The 16,047-nt window shown below is 40.2% G+C and overlaps 1 protein-coding gene across 2 annotated transcripts in view; it reads left to right on the forward strand.

Annotated features, from left to right (window-relative positions):
• The first annotated feature begins 578 nt into the window (after nt 1-578).
• ALCAM (activated leukocyte cell adhesion molecule) overlaps nt 579-16,047 on the forward strand; it is a 215,097-nt gene continuing 199,628 nt past the window's right edge. Inside the window, exon 1 of one of the 2 annotated variants that reach the window (XM_044251307.1) lies at nt 579-1,212. In XM_044251307.1, coding sequence (XP_044107242.1) covers nt 1,140-1,212 — 73 coding nt within the window. In that variant the 5' untranslated portion in view covers nt 579-1,139. The remainder of the gene's footprint in view (nt 1,213-16,047) is intronic. The other variant, XM_044251306.1, reaches the window with a different exon arrangement.

Below are 16,047 nucleotides of genomic sequence, written 5' to 3' on the forward strand. Positions count from 1 at the left end.
CCGGCCGACCAGTAGCTGTTCAACTTCACTCTCCGGAGGCGAGTGACCACCTCTGCCACCCCCTCTCGATTTTTCTTCCTCCCCCCGCCCCGGGAATTCTCCACCCCCACCGTCCTGCCCACCAATCTTCATTGAAGATGGAGCTGCAACCTCACCGCCGAAAAATCCCCGAGGAGCGAGCCACTGAATGGGAGGCTGGGACAAGCGTTTTTTGAACCCTGCGGAGGCTGGGTGGGCACCGAGAAATGAGCGTCCGCACAGAGAGGGCGCGGGTACCGCTACTGGAAAGAGGCTGTCCCGCGGGCCCACTGGGGCGCGCGCGGCTCCGGCGTCTGCTCTCTATTGGCGAGCGCGGCCCCGGGGGCGGAGCTACGGGAAAGCCCCTCCTACTCGGGGGGCCCCGGGATCCGGCGAGCGCCTCCCCCGCGGAGCGCCGGAGCTGGACTCGGTCTGCGACTCGGTCCTGCAGCGCCTCTAGGCTGCAGGTCGGTGCTCCAACCACCTGCTCGGCGCCGCGTCCTGGGAAGAGGGGAGGAGAGAGGAGGGAGGAGGGACGCGGGGGGGAGGAGAGAGGAGGAGAAAGGCAGCTTACACACGCCTTCCAGTCCCTCCACTCAGAGCCGCCCGAAGACCGCTGCCGCCGCCGCCGCGTTCGCTGCTACCGCTCTGCCACCTGAGGAGACGGCCTGGACTCGCCTCCCCGGTTGCCCTCGGCGATTCCGTCCTAGCTCCGGGCTTTTTACGCACACTGCCACTACCATTATTACTGTTATCCCACGAGAAGGAGAATAACAGACCAGCCTAAAAGATCCACGTACACCTTTCCGAAATACTCAAGTGTCTCCGGGGAAGAGAGGGTCGTCGGTGCCGGGAGGAGCAGCCCAGGGGCTAAGGACAGGGGCTGAAGCGGAGGGAGGAAGAGTTGGGGCACTGCGTGGTGTAAAGTTGCTCGCGGCGGAGATCCGAAGGTCCGGCGCGCCACAGCCCAGGGGGGCGGTGTGTCTGGGAGAAGCCGCTGCCCCTGCCCCTGCGTTCGGACCTGCGAGCTCGCGGGCAGCGCGGGGCCGAGGACGACGCCCCCTCCTGCGGCGCGGACTCTGTCGGTGGCCCCCAGGAGGAGGAGGAGGAGGAGGAGGAATATGGAATCGAAGGCGGGCCCCTCCTGCCGTCTAGTCTTCTGCCTCTTGATCTCCGCCGCTGTTCTCAGGCCAGGTGAGCAGGGGCCTCCCGGCAGCCCCAGGCCGACGTGGGCCGGGGGTAATTTTCTCCGTTCCGGGCCAGGGCCTCGCACCTCGGGGGCAGTGCGCGCGGGCGTGTGGGGGGGGAGGTACGGGGACGGCGGTGCAGGCACAGGGCTGGCCCTGGGTTCAGTCACCTGTGCCGCACGTGTGGGCCCGGCCGGTTGGCTCAAGTTTGGGCAGGGACTGGGGGCATTGGGTAAATCTCCAGGAACTTTGGGTGCTGCCGGGATTGGGGCTTCAGGGCCCCGCGGGCAGGATTCGTCTGGATCTCTCTCCTTCCCCCTGCGGCTCCCGCCTAGGCGGCGAGCCCTTGCCCCCTGACAATTCCTTCAGTCTCCGAATATCAAAGTCCACGTCACTGCGCTCGGGGCAGTTTTCCTTTCGCTTAGCACGGTGGTAGTAACTGCCCGCACTTTTTCGTATTAAATCCCCCGGTAACTTCCCCTCCCTAGGAGGTGAAGGAGGGAGGGGTGGAAGAGAAAGGGAGGACTTTGATCACTCCCTTAAAAACCTCCTATAGCTTAAATCCTGGTTTGAACGCCCCCTCCCCCATTGTCTGGGTGGGTAGTGAGTGTAGGGGTGGGTGGTGGTAGGCAGAGAACACAGCCTCAACTGGAATTAGCATCCAGGGTTCTGAGACCTTAGTGAGCGATTTGTGGATTTTTTAGGACCTGTGATTCAGCCTCAGTTTTCAGTTATGTACTGAGCCTCAGAAGAAAAATAGGCAAAATCCCCAATAACTAAAATATATAGCCGGGAATCCCTTTCCTGCCCTAGGGACGGCCCCTGGGGCTGTCACCCTGAGACCTACCGGTCGGCTGAAGCGAGTTGGTCCTTACGGGGCATCTTGTACGTTCGCCTTCGGTTGGTGGAGCGTCAGGTTCATTTTATCGCTAGACTTGAGAATTTTTTGGAATTTTTTTCTCCTTTTGAAGTTTTATCTCCAGCCCTTCGTAGACATTTGCAAGTAAAATTCCTACTTCCTGGTTAGTGTGTGTGTGTGTTTCGGCTTCTGTTGGTTCTGGTGCCCTTTTCTTTAGTTGTTATTAAAGAAAGACTCACTTTCCTTTCGCATCTTTAATTTCTGCACATCCCTTCAGTTGTTGGCAAACTGAGGCCAAAAACACAGGTTTGAAAGCCTCTGGATCTCTCCCAGGAAGAGAGGGAAAGTGAGGCTGGGGGCTAGAATCCGAAGATCACAAGTGTTTGTGAACTGCTGCTACTGGGTTTGCTAGTGGTGGTGGTGCGGGGGAGGGGGGCCCCCTCTCCGGATCTCTTTATAATAAAGTTACATTTCTGGGTGAGGTAATGAGCTCACCTGCAGTTCTGAGGCTAGAGAAAGGCATCTGTGACAATCTCTGGCTCTGGGGCGGAGCCTGTGAAACGCGAGTAGAACCGGATTTCAAGCAGGTGGGGTGGGGTAAGAACACCCGGTGGTGGGAAAGGGAGACCCCCCCTGACTTTGGCACATTGTGTATTTCACTCTTTCAAGGTCCCATTGTCCGATGTGGGAGGAGAGGGTACTCACTCCGGAGCCCAGGGGAGACGAGGGTGGAAGGGGTGAGGTCGTTAGCAAAATGCAGAGATCCACCCTCCCACCGCTGGTTTTCAGTTTAACCCTCTCGTCACTTGGAGAGGGCTGTCTCACCTACACCCACACCCCGGGACCACTCGCACACGCCCAGTTCCCCTTTCCGTGCGGTCGCTCCGGTATTTATTTTCCGTTGGGCCACCTCGGGGGACAGATTTTTCCTCACACTGAACTGCTAAAAAGGGACAGGTTCCCCTTTCAGGATTCCTTCTACGTGATTCGTTTGGAGCCACAAGCTCGCGTCTCCAGCCAGTACCCAGTGAGCGCTTTGGGTGAGCTGGGAGTATTCTTGCCGCGCTCGGCCGACCTCGGCCGATCCGAGGGTCAGAAACCTCAGCCCCTCAGATCAATGCTTTCCTTGAATTTATCGGGCTGGCCTGTGTGCGTGTCACAGTGTTTTAAAAGAAAGGGTTGTGGCACTTAAAAGCTCCTTTTCCAGACTCAAGTCCTGCAAGGGAAGTGCGCCTCCTTCGGAGCCCTCTGCATAGCTGAGCCCGGTAGGGCTGCAGAGCCCGTTGGCTGGCCTCATCAAAGCGACTAACTGACTTACCCGCCTGCTGCCCTTCATTTCCGGAGCACTTTTAGTAGTGTGTGTCGAGACCTAGAGAACAAAAATTCGAGTTTGTGAAACTGCCCCTTCAGGTCTTTCGGTCTGTAGTGGCTACACAGTCATTGAAAGGTGTAGGCATGACATGTTACCTGTTTTGAAGGGAGGGGAGAATATGCAGGAGCCACAGAAACTGAATTCGGAGATGAAGGCAATGAAGTTAAGTGCTCAGCATCGGAGGAAACAAGAATCTCATTATCGCTGTAGAAAGAGCGTCAGCCTGTGGTGACATTTTGTATTGCTTTAAAAAATGCTTTCCTTGATTATTTACAACAAGGAGGTGGGACCCCTGCAGTTGACTGTTTCTTCTCTTGGGTAATTTGTGTTCCTGCCCTCAGGAATTTTTCTTAATTTGTCATTGATACAAGGTTAATTCTAAGACATAAGCACTCTTAAAGGCCTCCCCGCCCCCCACCCCTGCCCCAGTTGGATATTGTGTTCTCAACACATGCAGTTTTACCTCAGTAGGCCTTGGGGAAAGCATCAACTCAAATGATGTCTTTGCAGACTGCCTGATGTGGGACTACTAAAATGTATTAATTTAAAAACTGCAAACTGCTTAGTCGCTGGTAAATATTGCTTTTTCCTTGATGATTTATTTAATCCAATAGCAGTTTACAACTTAATGGGGTACTCTTTTCAGTAAACTGCTTTTCTAGGCTTGGCTCAGCATCATTCACCTTTGGGCACTTGAGCAAGTTATTTCCCATTTTCAGGCTTCTGCTGTCTCATGTGTAAGTAAAACAGTGGACTAAAGATCTATTCTCTGAGATCTCTTTAGCTCAAAACTGTTTCTGATGACCTAAGGTAAAAAGCTGATTTGGGCAAGGCAGAGTCATTATCCAATTGTATTTTTCTAATGCTTTCAGAATGGATGGATACAGTTCATATAAATTGTGTTGCTAGAAAATTGCTAGGGAACCCAATTGCAAATTTTCCATCTTTTTTCCCACTTGTATAAATCCATTATAATATCTTGTGCTTAGTCCTTCAGGCCTGAACAGGGCTATTTAAAAAAAAAAAAAAAAGTGTGATAGAGCGGAATTTGTCTCTCACTGTCCTGGGAAAAGAGACCCTAACAGTGGGAAAGATTTTTAGGTCTCAGAAAACTCCATTAGGGTAACCCATCCCTCCTGGAAGATTGCCTCTATTTAAACTACATATGCAGTTCCTAGAATGAAATGTAAGCGATGATTGATGTTTGTATGTTCATGCGACAAAGCCTGTGTGTATATCCTAAAGATGCCCTTAAGCAAAACAGTTGACTTGCAAGGTGGTTTTAAGCGCAATATAGAAGGAAATAGAAAATAAAAGTTTTCCTATGGTTTTAATATCTATGCAATTCCAAAATATTTTTGTAACACAATTCCAAACTTTTTTGGAATTTTTAGAAAATTCGGTCTAGCTTATCTTTTTAAATAGAATTTTGGAAGAGAATGCTTGTTTCCTGTTAACTTATTAAAAAGAGAAAAATCAATAAAAACCTACTCTCATAGTTTTAAGTGTTACCAGAAATTATTGTTTATTTATTTTTTTTAATTGGAGTCAGCACTCGTGTTCGGTTTTCAGTTATGCTATATAAGAATGTTCTGATTTTGGGAAAGCTGTTTTTCTGTTCCTTCTTATTTCCCATTTGTAAATTTTCTCCCTTTTTAATGTATGGTTCTGATTTTGATGAAATTAGTAATTCGCTTGCTCAGCATTTTGAATTTTTCAACGAAAACATGCTATATTAAGATTCTATTTTATTTTTCGTGGAAAAACACTGTTACATTTAATTATCACCTTGACCACTTTTTAAAGTCAGGTAAAATGTCTGTTTTCTCTTCCTTTTTTCTCCTTTTTCTTTTTTCCCCCTTATGTTTTTATGTCACTAAACATAGGCCTTTGTAAAATTGAGCACTAAATTGTCAGCATTACTTGGTGTTAGATGGCAGTGTTTTGTCACACAGTATCTTAAATGCTTTATAATCACCTTGTCTCATAGTCTTAAACACATTTTTTTTTCTGTTCTGGCCATTTATTTAGCATAAAACATCACCAAAGAGAACCAACTTTCAGCAGCTGTTAACTCAAGCAGACACATGCATATATATCCCAAATACGCAGGAAAGCAACACAGGTGCCGCTATGATAAAATAGTATGTATAGGGCATATGGGTGGCTCAGTAGGTTAAGCATCTGCCTTTGGCTCAGGTAATGATCTCAGTCTCCTAGGATCTGGCCCCACATTGGGCTCTCTCTCCCTCTGTGATCTCTCTCACTCTTGCTTTCTCTCAAATAAATAAATAAAATCTTCAAAAAAACTTTTTTAAATAGGGTGTACACATAGAAACTTGAATTTAACTTTTCTCAAAGTCAATTTTATTGTTCATTGTTAGATTTTCACAAAGTCCCGTTTCATTTCTTATACTTGAATGTATGTGGCATATTAGGAAATGAGCTAATTCAGTGAAATACTGAAGAAAATTTCTTTGAGAGTGGTGGGTGATGACTTTATTTACTCTTGGATATCAGCTCCTTTTTATTTTCGATAAGAAATGAAAAGGAATGGAAAAATATTCATTTATATTTCTCTCTCTCTCTCTCTCTCTTTTTTATTTTTTTATTTGGGGCAGAATTTTCCTTGTGAAGAATAAAGTCAAGACTAACATATCTTCTATATTTAAGAAGAGGATATTATTGTCTGTTGGATAAGGTTAAATCCTACAGTTATTGCAAGTATCCTTATAGTGTACAAAATATTATATATTTGGAGTTACTGATATTTTCATCCAGTTGATTTCTTTGTTTAAATAACAAAATTTATATGCTTCTCTCCCCATCTTATTACTAGTTGTAATATCTTATATATTTCAGCTAGGACTAGTTCCAAATGTGCTGTGATATTCAGTAATTGTTTTGTGATAACCTATTATCATAGTCCATTATTGTAGTGTATGTTCCAAGAATGAAATTAGCTTTTAGTGCTTACTCTCTTATTTATCTAGTCGGTTCTCAGTTATCCATAACATTCAAGGATATGATCAAATCAGTCCAATCCAGAACAGTTCTAATCGAAGGATTACTTAATTTGTCTTTGAGTTTAAGTATTTCAATAAACATGTCTGTGTCTAAGAATTTATAGTATTGCAACATAATGAAACTAAACTCAGGAGAATAATCAGAAATGAGACCCCTATCCACCTTCTCTAGCTTGTTAGCCAGCCCTGCCCCAATCCTTTTCCCCCCTAAAATTTCCTCCTCTATTACTTCATGAGCCATACATCCCAGTGTACACACGACAGTCCTGTTTATCCTGATGTCCTGATTCAGTTATTAATGGTACCTTTTTTCACCCTCAAAAGTGCAATTTGGAGGACAAATTATATAGCCACCATGATTATTAATGGCATGCTTGTTGATATGTCTGTCTTAGACTACTTAACTATAAGTACTCTCATCCTGACAAAGTGCATATTTCTAACTTTTTAAAATTTATCAGGTACAATGAAATACCAACAAGAGGTCACAAAACCCCTTTAATATCAAGTATAGGAGAGATGTGAGGTTATTGCAGTGGATGTAAAACATTAAGGATCCCATGGTTTGGTGTGGAAACCAAATTGACCTGATAGACCAAGAGAATAATGGTGTTTGAAATTCACCTGGGAGCAATACTTCTTACCGGGGAAGGCTGGTTTCAGTCTGATCCTGAAAGCCCTTCTCAGCCATTTGCACAATTCCAGTTCTGTTCGTCTTTGAAGTTTCTCGGTAGCTCCACTGTTATTTGGAGTTAAAAATAATTATCAGGGATAGCTGTGCAATTGAAGGAAGCGCTTAAGTCTTTTTGTACATGTAAACTACAGTTTTATCAGTTACAACTGGCGAACTGGCTCGGGGCAACCAACAACATGCCTATCGCAGTTCATGCCAAGGCTTTCTAATTAGGCATCCATGTGTTATTTGGTTCATCTATATAAGTGTTTCAGATACTCAGAAAACCCCCAAAGGGAGTGGTGGTGGGAAAGGTCGAGAGAATATTATCTAAGCACACAAAGTAAGGGATGCTGTGGTTTTGTCCTCATTAATAAGGCAGGATGAAGGAAGAGGACATTGGTCACGGTGGCTAAAACTCTTGTCAGCACATTCCCAAGTATTTTCCCAAATGGTGGGGGATTTATGGGTATGGAATTTACCTAGTTTCAAATCAAGAAGAAAACATAAATGCATGTATAGCTAGTCTTACTGAATTTTTGAAACATACTACATCAAATAACTAGGTTGTGTAATAGAGCACTCCAAAATGTAGTGGTTTAAACAGCAACCATTTTATGTACTTCATTATTTTGCATTCTGGCAATTTAATCTGGAGAGTTGGGTGTTGTTCTTTTTTATTTTAGTTAGACATCTTCATTTTACTATAATCTGCTCCATGTCAGGCTAGGCAGCTTTCCTTCTGGGAGTTCACTGATTGTAGTTCAGGGAAAATCGACTCTTCTCTAATAGGCTTCCCTGGGCTTGTTCTCTTGGTGGAAGCAGGATTCTAAGAAAAAGCAGAAATATGGAAAGCTTCTTCTGACAAACCATCATTTCTGCCACAGTCAGTTGGTGAAAACAAGTCCCAAGTCCAGCTCATATTCAAGAATGGGGAAGTCTTCTCCTCCTACTGACTGGAAGGAGCTAAAAAAACGCTTGGCAAATAGTGTGGATAAAGACCAGGAGAGAGAATTAGTATCATTTTTGCAATCAATCAACCAGTGAGTGATGTGACAGCAGCAAGTATCCTTACTTAGCTCCATATTCATTGTTTATATATTCCTCTTCTAGCTCCTTCAGCAAGAAATATGAGAGACTCAAGCACTGTCAATTAAAGCACTATACTATGGCTGAACCCTTATCTTCTCCTGAAATAAAATTATGGAAAGTGTGAGTGTGTGTGTGTGTGTGTGTGTGTGTGTGAGAGAGAGAGAGAGAGAGAGAGAAGAAAGAGAGAGGGAGGGACAGAGTGGGAGAGAGTGCGCACAGTGTTGAAGGGTTAAAGGCATGCAAATCATGGTTAGAACTAAAATGCTATAGAAGAGGTATTGTTGGAAAAAATGAGAAATTGTGGGGCGCCTGGGTGGCTCAGTGGGTTAAAGCCTCTTCCTTCAGTTCAGGTCATGATCTCAGGGTCCTGGGATCAAGCCCCGCATCAGGCTCTCTGCTTAGCAGGGAGCCTGCTTCCTCCTCTCTCTCTGCCTGCCTCTCTGCCTGCTTGTCATCTCTCTCTGTCAAATAAATAAATAAAATATTTTTTAAAAAATTAAAAAAGAGAAATTGCCATAGATGTTCATCTGGTTCAGTTTTCTTATTTGACAGCTGAAATAGATGAAGCCACAGGTTAAAAGATTACCTAAAATTCCATAGCAAATTAGCTAGTTTTTTGAGACAACAATGTTCTTAGTTTCATTTATATCTGAACTCATAGATTCAAGGTTTGGAGCTGTAGGACCTTAAAATTACTTAGGTACTTGCCTGCGTGTCACATTGTTATCCAGTCCAAGATTAAAACTCATGTAAATTAACTTGAAATGAATACATCACTGTATGTTAACTAAATGGGATTAAAATAAAAACTTAGAAAAACTCTGGAAATTAACCATGTGTAACACCATTCAATAAATGTTTGAGTGCTCAGTATGTACAAAGCATTGTGCTTGGTGTTTCGGATACTGCAATAAACCTAGTGACTAGGTTAGACAGTCTAGGTTAGACTGTCTAGGTTAGATAGACACCTAGTGACTTAACTAGACAGGTCTTGTCAAGCCAAGAAATTATGTTCTCTTTGGGAAATAGACATCAGTTGACTAATTATATTATTTGCTAGAAGTTTTGCTAGGTACTACAAGAACAACTAAAGAACATTTTATATCAGAATGTCCAGATTTGGCCTGGACTTCAGGAAAAATTTGGAAAGGTTCTTTCAGGAAGTAACATCTGAGGTATGTGTTGAGGAATAATCAAGCAAAAAGGTATGGGCTGAGAGAATAGCACAAGTTATGATGTCAACATGGGAAGGAACATGGCTTCTAAGTCCTGGAGGTCACCAGGAATTCTTTGAAGTCTTTTGAATACTTTTCCTATGATTTCCCTAATTGACTCACCAGTTGAAGAGTTCAAAGAGGATCTGTTTGCTCTTATTCAAATACTTATATACAAGCAAATATTTGCGTATATACTTCCACCTTTAAAAAAATCAAGTGGGAACATATTATACATGCCATTTTGTACCTTTCCTTTTTTACTTAACAAGCACGTTTTGAAGAATAAGAGATTGTCCCATATCTGCACATATAGCTCTGCTTCATTTGAGAAGGTATATTGGATTTTATTGTACATACCATAATTAATTTAAGCATTTCCCCGGTTCTTGGAACCGTAGAATATTTCCAGCCTTTTTTGTTACGGGCATGACTGTAGTGAACATCCTAATACGTGTTCTTGTGCATATGTGCTGTTACATTGGTAGGAAATGTCCTGAATGTGAAATTGCTGAGTCAAAGAATATGTGCATTTTTCATTTAGAAAAAATTCTAAAATTACAATTCAAAGAGTATATACTCTATTATATATTTGGAAGCTGCTAAGAGAGAAGATCTTTAAAAGTTCTTATAATAAGAAAAACATTGTAATTGTGTGGTAATGAGGTGTTAACTAAACTTGTGATAATCATTTTGCAATATATACATATATCACTGTGTTATATATAAAATGAATATAGTGGTATATGTCAATTATTTCTCAATTAAAAAAGAGTGTATATATTTAAAGTCCCAACAAGAGCACATGGGGATGCCCCTTCCGTATATTAATAGTATAGACTTAAGGAGAAAGTATAACTTCAAAAAAACCCCAACAGGATAATAAGTTGATTCTTATTTATTTAAAACAACGGGAAAAATGAGAATTACAGGAGTAATAGGCACACACATGCTCACATGTTAGGCAAAAGCTTTTAGATAGTTTGGTGCTTAGCTTTATGACACATGTATCAGGGCTGAAAATGGGTGAAAGAAGTACATTTATTATGAATTATTATCATTGCTCTTTCCACATAAGATGGCTAACTTTTAGAACATAAACTATTTAAATGTAAGTTCATATTTCCTTTCATTTTGGAAGATTCATACTCTATGGGATCAGATTAACTAAAGCAGTGGATTAAGAGACAATAGCATGTGAGCCTTAAGAATAGTTGATATTGTTTTATATTACACAGATGGTTCCCAGATATTTGTGTTAGTTCATTGTAGGTATGATATACGTTGTGTAGGTGAATTAACTAATGCCATTTCGTAAACCCTTCATAATGGGTCTTACTAAACAGATTTCAGTTATTTTTAAGTAAGTCGTATTTTAAACAATCTTCAACAAGTTTAACAGGCTCATCGGAATTGCTTACTAGTGGATAAAAAGTATCATCTGAAAATTTAGTGTCATTAAATATGTTTTACCCTGTAATTTTTAGAGCTATTACAGAAAAGAGTAAGACATAGTTTTATTGCCATGTTTATATAAAAAATATAACAATGTGTCAATGCAGAGTTTTTTTTTTTTTTAAGATTTTATTTATTTATTTGACAGAGAGAGATTACAAGTAGGCAGAGAGGCAGGCAGAGAGAGAGGAGGAAGCAGGCTCCCCGCTGAGCAGAGAGCCTGATGCGGGACTCGATCCCAGGACCCTGAGATCATGACCTGAGCCGAAGGCAGCGGCTTAACCCACTGAGCCACCCAGGCGCCCCCAATGCAGAGTTTTTAATGAGCATGTGCTGAGAAGTTTTTTTAAACAAAGTAACAAGTATTCATAATGGAATTAATATTCATATGTGCAACTGTAATTTCAAAAATAAAGCAGTTTCTGCCTAGCATTTAGTTTATTTTCAGCTTATGGCATTTATACCTTATTTTGCAAGCACTTTCTCTACCCGGTGGTAGGTATGACACTTTGAAGAAAAATGCTTGTGTTGGTTATAAGACATAGGTTTTATATTTTTTTTTGCAGAGATGGGCTTTGCTTTAAATATGAATAATGCTTTTGCTATCAGATCTAAGAGTAAAATGAAATACATACTTGCATTTACTCTGTTGGATTAATCCTTTACTCAACCCAACCGCAGCGGATGGTAATCTAGTTCTCAAATAGAAATTTTCTTTTGGAAATGACTATTTAGTATGAGATAAAATGGCTTTTCTTATCACAGTAGAATGACAAATAAGTATATGTTCATTAAAACAAAACCTGCATCTGCTCAATTGTTTTTCTCTTTGCTAATAAGAAATATGTCTCCTTCCTAAAATAAATGATAAAACAATAAAAAAGTAGAATTTCAGGGTATAGTTTAGAGGTTATTATTTTTTAGAATCAATCCAAAATGTTTGGTTAGAAAGGATTTGAACTGCCTGAATAGTGATTTTATTGTAGATAGTATGGTTATACCTCTATGATATATTTTTTTAAAGATTTTATTTATTTATTTGACAGGCAGAGATCATTAGTAGGCAGAGAGGCAGGCAGAGAGAGAGGGGGAAGCAGGCTTCCTGCTGAGCAGAGAGCCCAATGTGGAGCTTGATCCCAGGACCCTGGGATCATGACCTGAGACGAAGGCAGAGGCTTAACCGACTGAGCCACCCAGGTGCCCCACCTCTATAATATTTAAAAAAATAATTCTTTGCTTAATTTTTATGGAATTTCAGTGCTCACAGATTTCACAGATTATCAATACATAGCCTAGGTCCTATTGCACCAGAGTCCAAGGGCTTGGATGGTGGAACTGAGTATTAATTTGATTTTTTAGCTCTTGTCTCTGTTTTCTGATTTGTAATATGAGGATAACAATATTACCAAGTTCATTTGATAGGGATATTCCAATAAGGTGAGTATATAGCATTTCTCACTGCCTGACACCAGTGGACACTCAGTGATAATTGTTATGAATCACATTTTTTTTTTTTTAAGATTTTATTTATTTGACAGAGAACACAAGTAGGCAGAGAGGCAGGCAGAGAGAGAGAGAGAAGCAGGCTCTGCACTGAGCAGGAGCCCGATGCAGGGCTCGATCCCAGGACCCTGGGATCATGACCTGGGCCGAAGGCAGAGGCTTTAACCCGCTGAGCCACCCAGGCGCCCCCCTGAATCACATTTTTTAGTAACCATATAATTATGTCAGTTTATTCATACCAAAAAATATGTGAAAATACCTCATTTCCTGATTGGAAGATATATTTCAGTTCCATCTACGTGCATTTTGGGGGACTTCCATAACAAAGTTGGACTTCATATTCTTATTAGAATGTTTTATAGTCCCAATATCTGTCAGACAATTTCAGTTTTATCAACTCAAGGAAAACAAAACAAAAAACCCCCCACAAATGGAAAATTATAATCTTAAATGTGATCTCTGCGAGCCAAAACTATTAAGAAAGAATATATGCTCTAAAATTATAAGGACATTTGTAGTTTATAAAGTTACCCTTAGAAATTGATATTGTATATGTGTTTCTATAATTTAAAAGCTATTAGACCTTAGAAAGAAAAAATTTTACTATTGTAATTTACTATTATAATTTTATGATTACTATATAATAATTTTGATGATAAAATTAAGATTTTTATATACAAGGCACATTTACTCAACTATAAATCAATAGAGGGAGCTCCACTACTTTCCTTTTATGAACACTGTAGGGTGCTTCTATTTATTATGATTATCTGGTGGTGTCTAATTTAATAGTGAGATTATTAAGAATCTATAATTTGAATGTTAATGATATTTTAGAAATTGAGTAATCTCCTTATTAATGGGATTCAGAAGTGCTTCTACAAATAATATATGCTTTAAAATCCTAGTTTTTAGCGCTCTGTATCCTTTGGATAATAAATCACTAGAGGAAATTAGTTATACTCTTGTAAAGCATACTTCTAATATATAGCAAGTCATCAAAGGAGAACAAAGTTTATTTCCAATGAAAAAATACTGAATTTTTTGATAACTACTTTTGTGTTCTCTATTAAGTGGAAATGTCTATATATTTGAATAGGAGAGGAGAAATAGCTGTTTTTTTTCCTCACTGCCTAGATTTTTAAAAAATATATATTCAGTTGGCCAACATATAGTACATCATTAGTTTCAGATGTAGATGTAGTGTTCAGTGATTCATCAGTTGCCTATAACACCGAGTGTTCATCACATCACGTGCCCTCCTTAATACCCATCACCCAGTTACCCCCGTCCCCCCAACCACCTCCCTTTCTGCAACTGTCATTTTGTTTCCCAGGGTAAAGTCTCTGATGGTTTGTCTTCCTCTCTGATTTCTTCCTATTCAGTCTTCCTTCCTCTATGATCCTCTGCACTATTCCTTATATTCCACATATGAGTAAAACCATGTGATAATTGCATTTCTCTGACTGACTGATTTCACGTAGTGTAAAACTCTCCAGTTCCGTATGTATCGCTATAAATGGTAGGTATTCATCCTTTCTGATGGCTCTGCCAGATTTTTAACCAAATGATTATAGATTTCTACATGGAACCTGTCTATACTTACATCTTTCTCCCTTTTTTAATTTTCCCAGTTATCCGCTTGATTTAGAGTACCCCAACTATATTTTTAATCTAAGTTAATCCATTACCTGTGACTCTGACAATTAATTTACCTTTTATGAGATTTCCTTTTGTCATGGAAGTATTGTATCATATGATTTCTAAGATCTTTGAAGCTTAAATATGCTAAGATCCAAAATTATACATTGATTTAGAGAAATTTGTATAAGTTTGAATTGATGGTAAGGAGTAACTCTTATTGGAGTTCCAATTAAGGGAAAAAAACATTTAAAATGATAACCCCTTTTTTTAAATTCAAAATGGGAATTATTTTTTTGTTCTACAGAATATTGTAATCCCACACATTATTTCTCCCAACTTATTACTAAAATGCTGTAAGTTAAAGAAAGGGCCCAGCTCTTTGGCATTTTTAAGAATTGCCAGCACAGAGACAGCTTTTAAACATTTAATCTTGAAATAAGTTGTGCTATTAAGAGAGCAGCCCAGGGATTCAGGCATGTAGCTTATTCTTAGTTTTAAGGATTCTTTCAAGTAAGTAATTGTCTTATTGTGCTTACTTTCCATTATAGATTAGAGTTAGAATATGGCTCTGGAGCCAAACTCTGTGGTTTTGAAACCCATGTTTCTCTTTCCCACCTAAGAATCAGGTAACATTGGGCAAATGGCTTAACCCTTCTGTCCTAACCTGTGGGGTAGGGATAAGCTCGTTCGACACTGTGATTGTCAGATAATAAATTCTTTAGAAGTTGTTAGTATTATTCAATTATTTAATCTCAGTTAATCTTTCCACCTTACCCAAAATATGATTATAAATCCAATTTACTCCCATGAGGACATAAAAAAGAGAGACCTCAGGTTATTCAAAATTATAAAATGCCAGCTATGGCTCTTCTTCGCTACACCTTTTTTCTCCCATTCAAGAAATGGCACATGAATGATAGTGACATCATATTATTTTTTGGGTATAACCTTGAATCTACTCACTTTATAGCACAAATAAAACATCCACAAATTCCAAAACTTTATCCACTAACTGGAAGTATCATATTCCTTATGACATAATTCTCATCTGATAATGAAACATCATTGCATTGAAATTCTGAGGTTGAAACCTAAATTTAAAGGTAAATTTAAAGGTGAAAATGAGACACCTTACAGGCTGTTGTTCACAGCGTCTGAGAACATATTGTTGTTTTAGGTCATTAGTGGAAGTAGGTCATTAGTGGAAGTAGGCGAGAAGTAATTTAGGATTATGAAATCATGTGTGTTTAAAAGGCGGGTATATGTAGACTCTGTGGATTCAGAGTAAAATGAGAGCATGGTGATTTAATATTTTAAGGAAGTATAAAAATAAGCATAGTCTAATGGATTTCTCAAAGTTCAGTCTAGCCCTTCTCTAATCTCTTCTCCTCTCTGCCACCAAAATGATGTAAGATGGATAGATTCTTCCTCTGCTTAAGATAAATCTGTGGCTCCCCATTAGAATAAGTATAAAATACAAAATACTTAGCATAGCATTAATGGTTCTAGTTATATTTTCAACACAATCTTTCTTGGAATTTCATGCCCCAGCCATACTTCTAAATGTGCTATGGGTATATTGTTCCCTGTCACTGTCTTATTCTGGAACACTCTCTGTCTGTCACACCCTCTCCCATAGCCCTTTCTTTGTCTGAGTAACTAGTATCCCTGTCCTTCAGAACAGAGTTTAGATTCCATCTGCTCCAAAAATTTCTTCCCTGATCTTTTGCAAAGTGTCTATCCTCTGCAGTTTCAGAGTTCACTTCACTTATTGCCCATATATATTCTTGCCCTTTTTCCCTTACAGAATTTTGAGATCTGGTAGGCAGGATCTATGTCTTTTTAATCTTTTTTTTAACTCCATGTCTGCTGATACATAACATATCCCCAGAACATATATGTTGATTGAATAAATAGATTAATAAAAATTGGAAATCTTGATTAATGAAACTTCTTTCTGTCTTGATTTTTTAAAGATTTTTAAAAATATTTATTTATTCATGA

Source organism: Neovison vison, chromosome 6 (genome assembly GCF_020171115.1).
Source record: "Neovison vison isolate M4711 chromosome 6, ASM_NN_V1, whole genome shotgun sequence".
Classification (NCBI taxonomy): Eukaryota; Metazoa; Chordata; class Mammalia; order Carnivora; family Mustelidae; genus Neogale; species Neogale vison.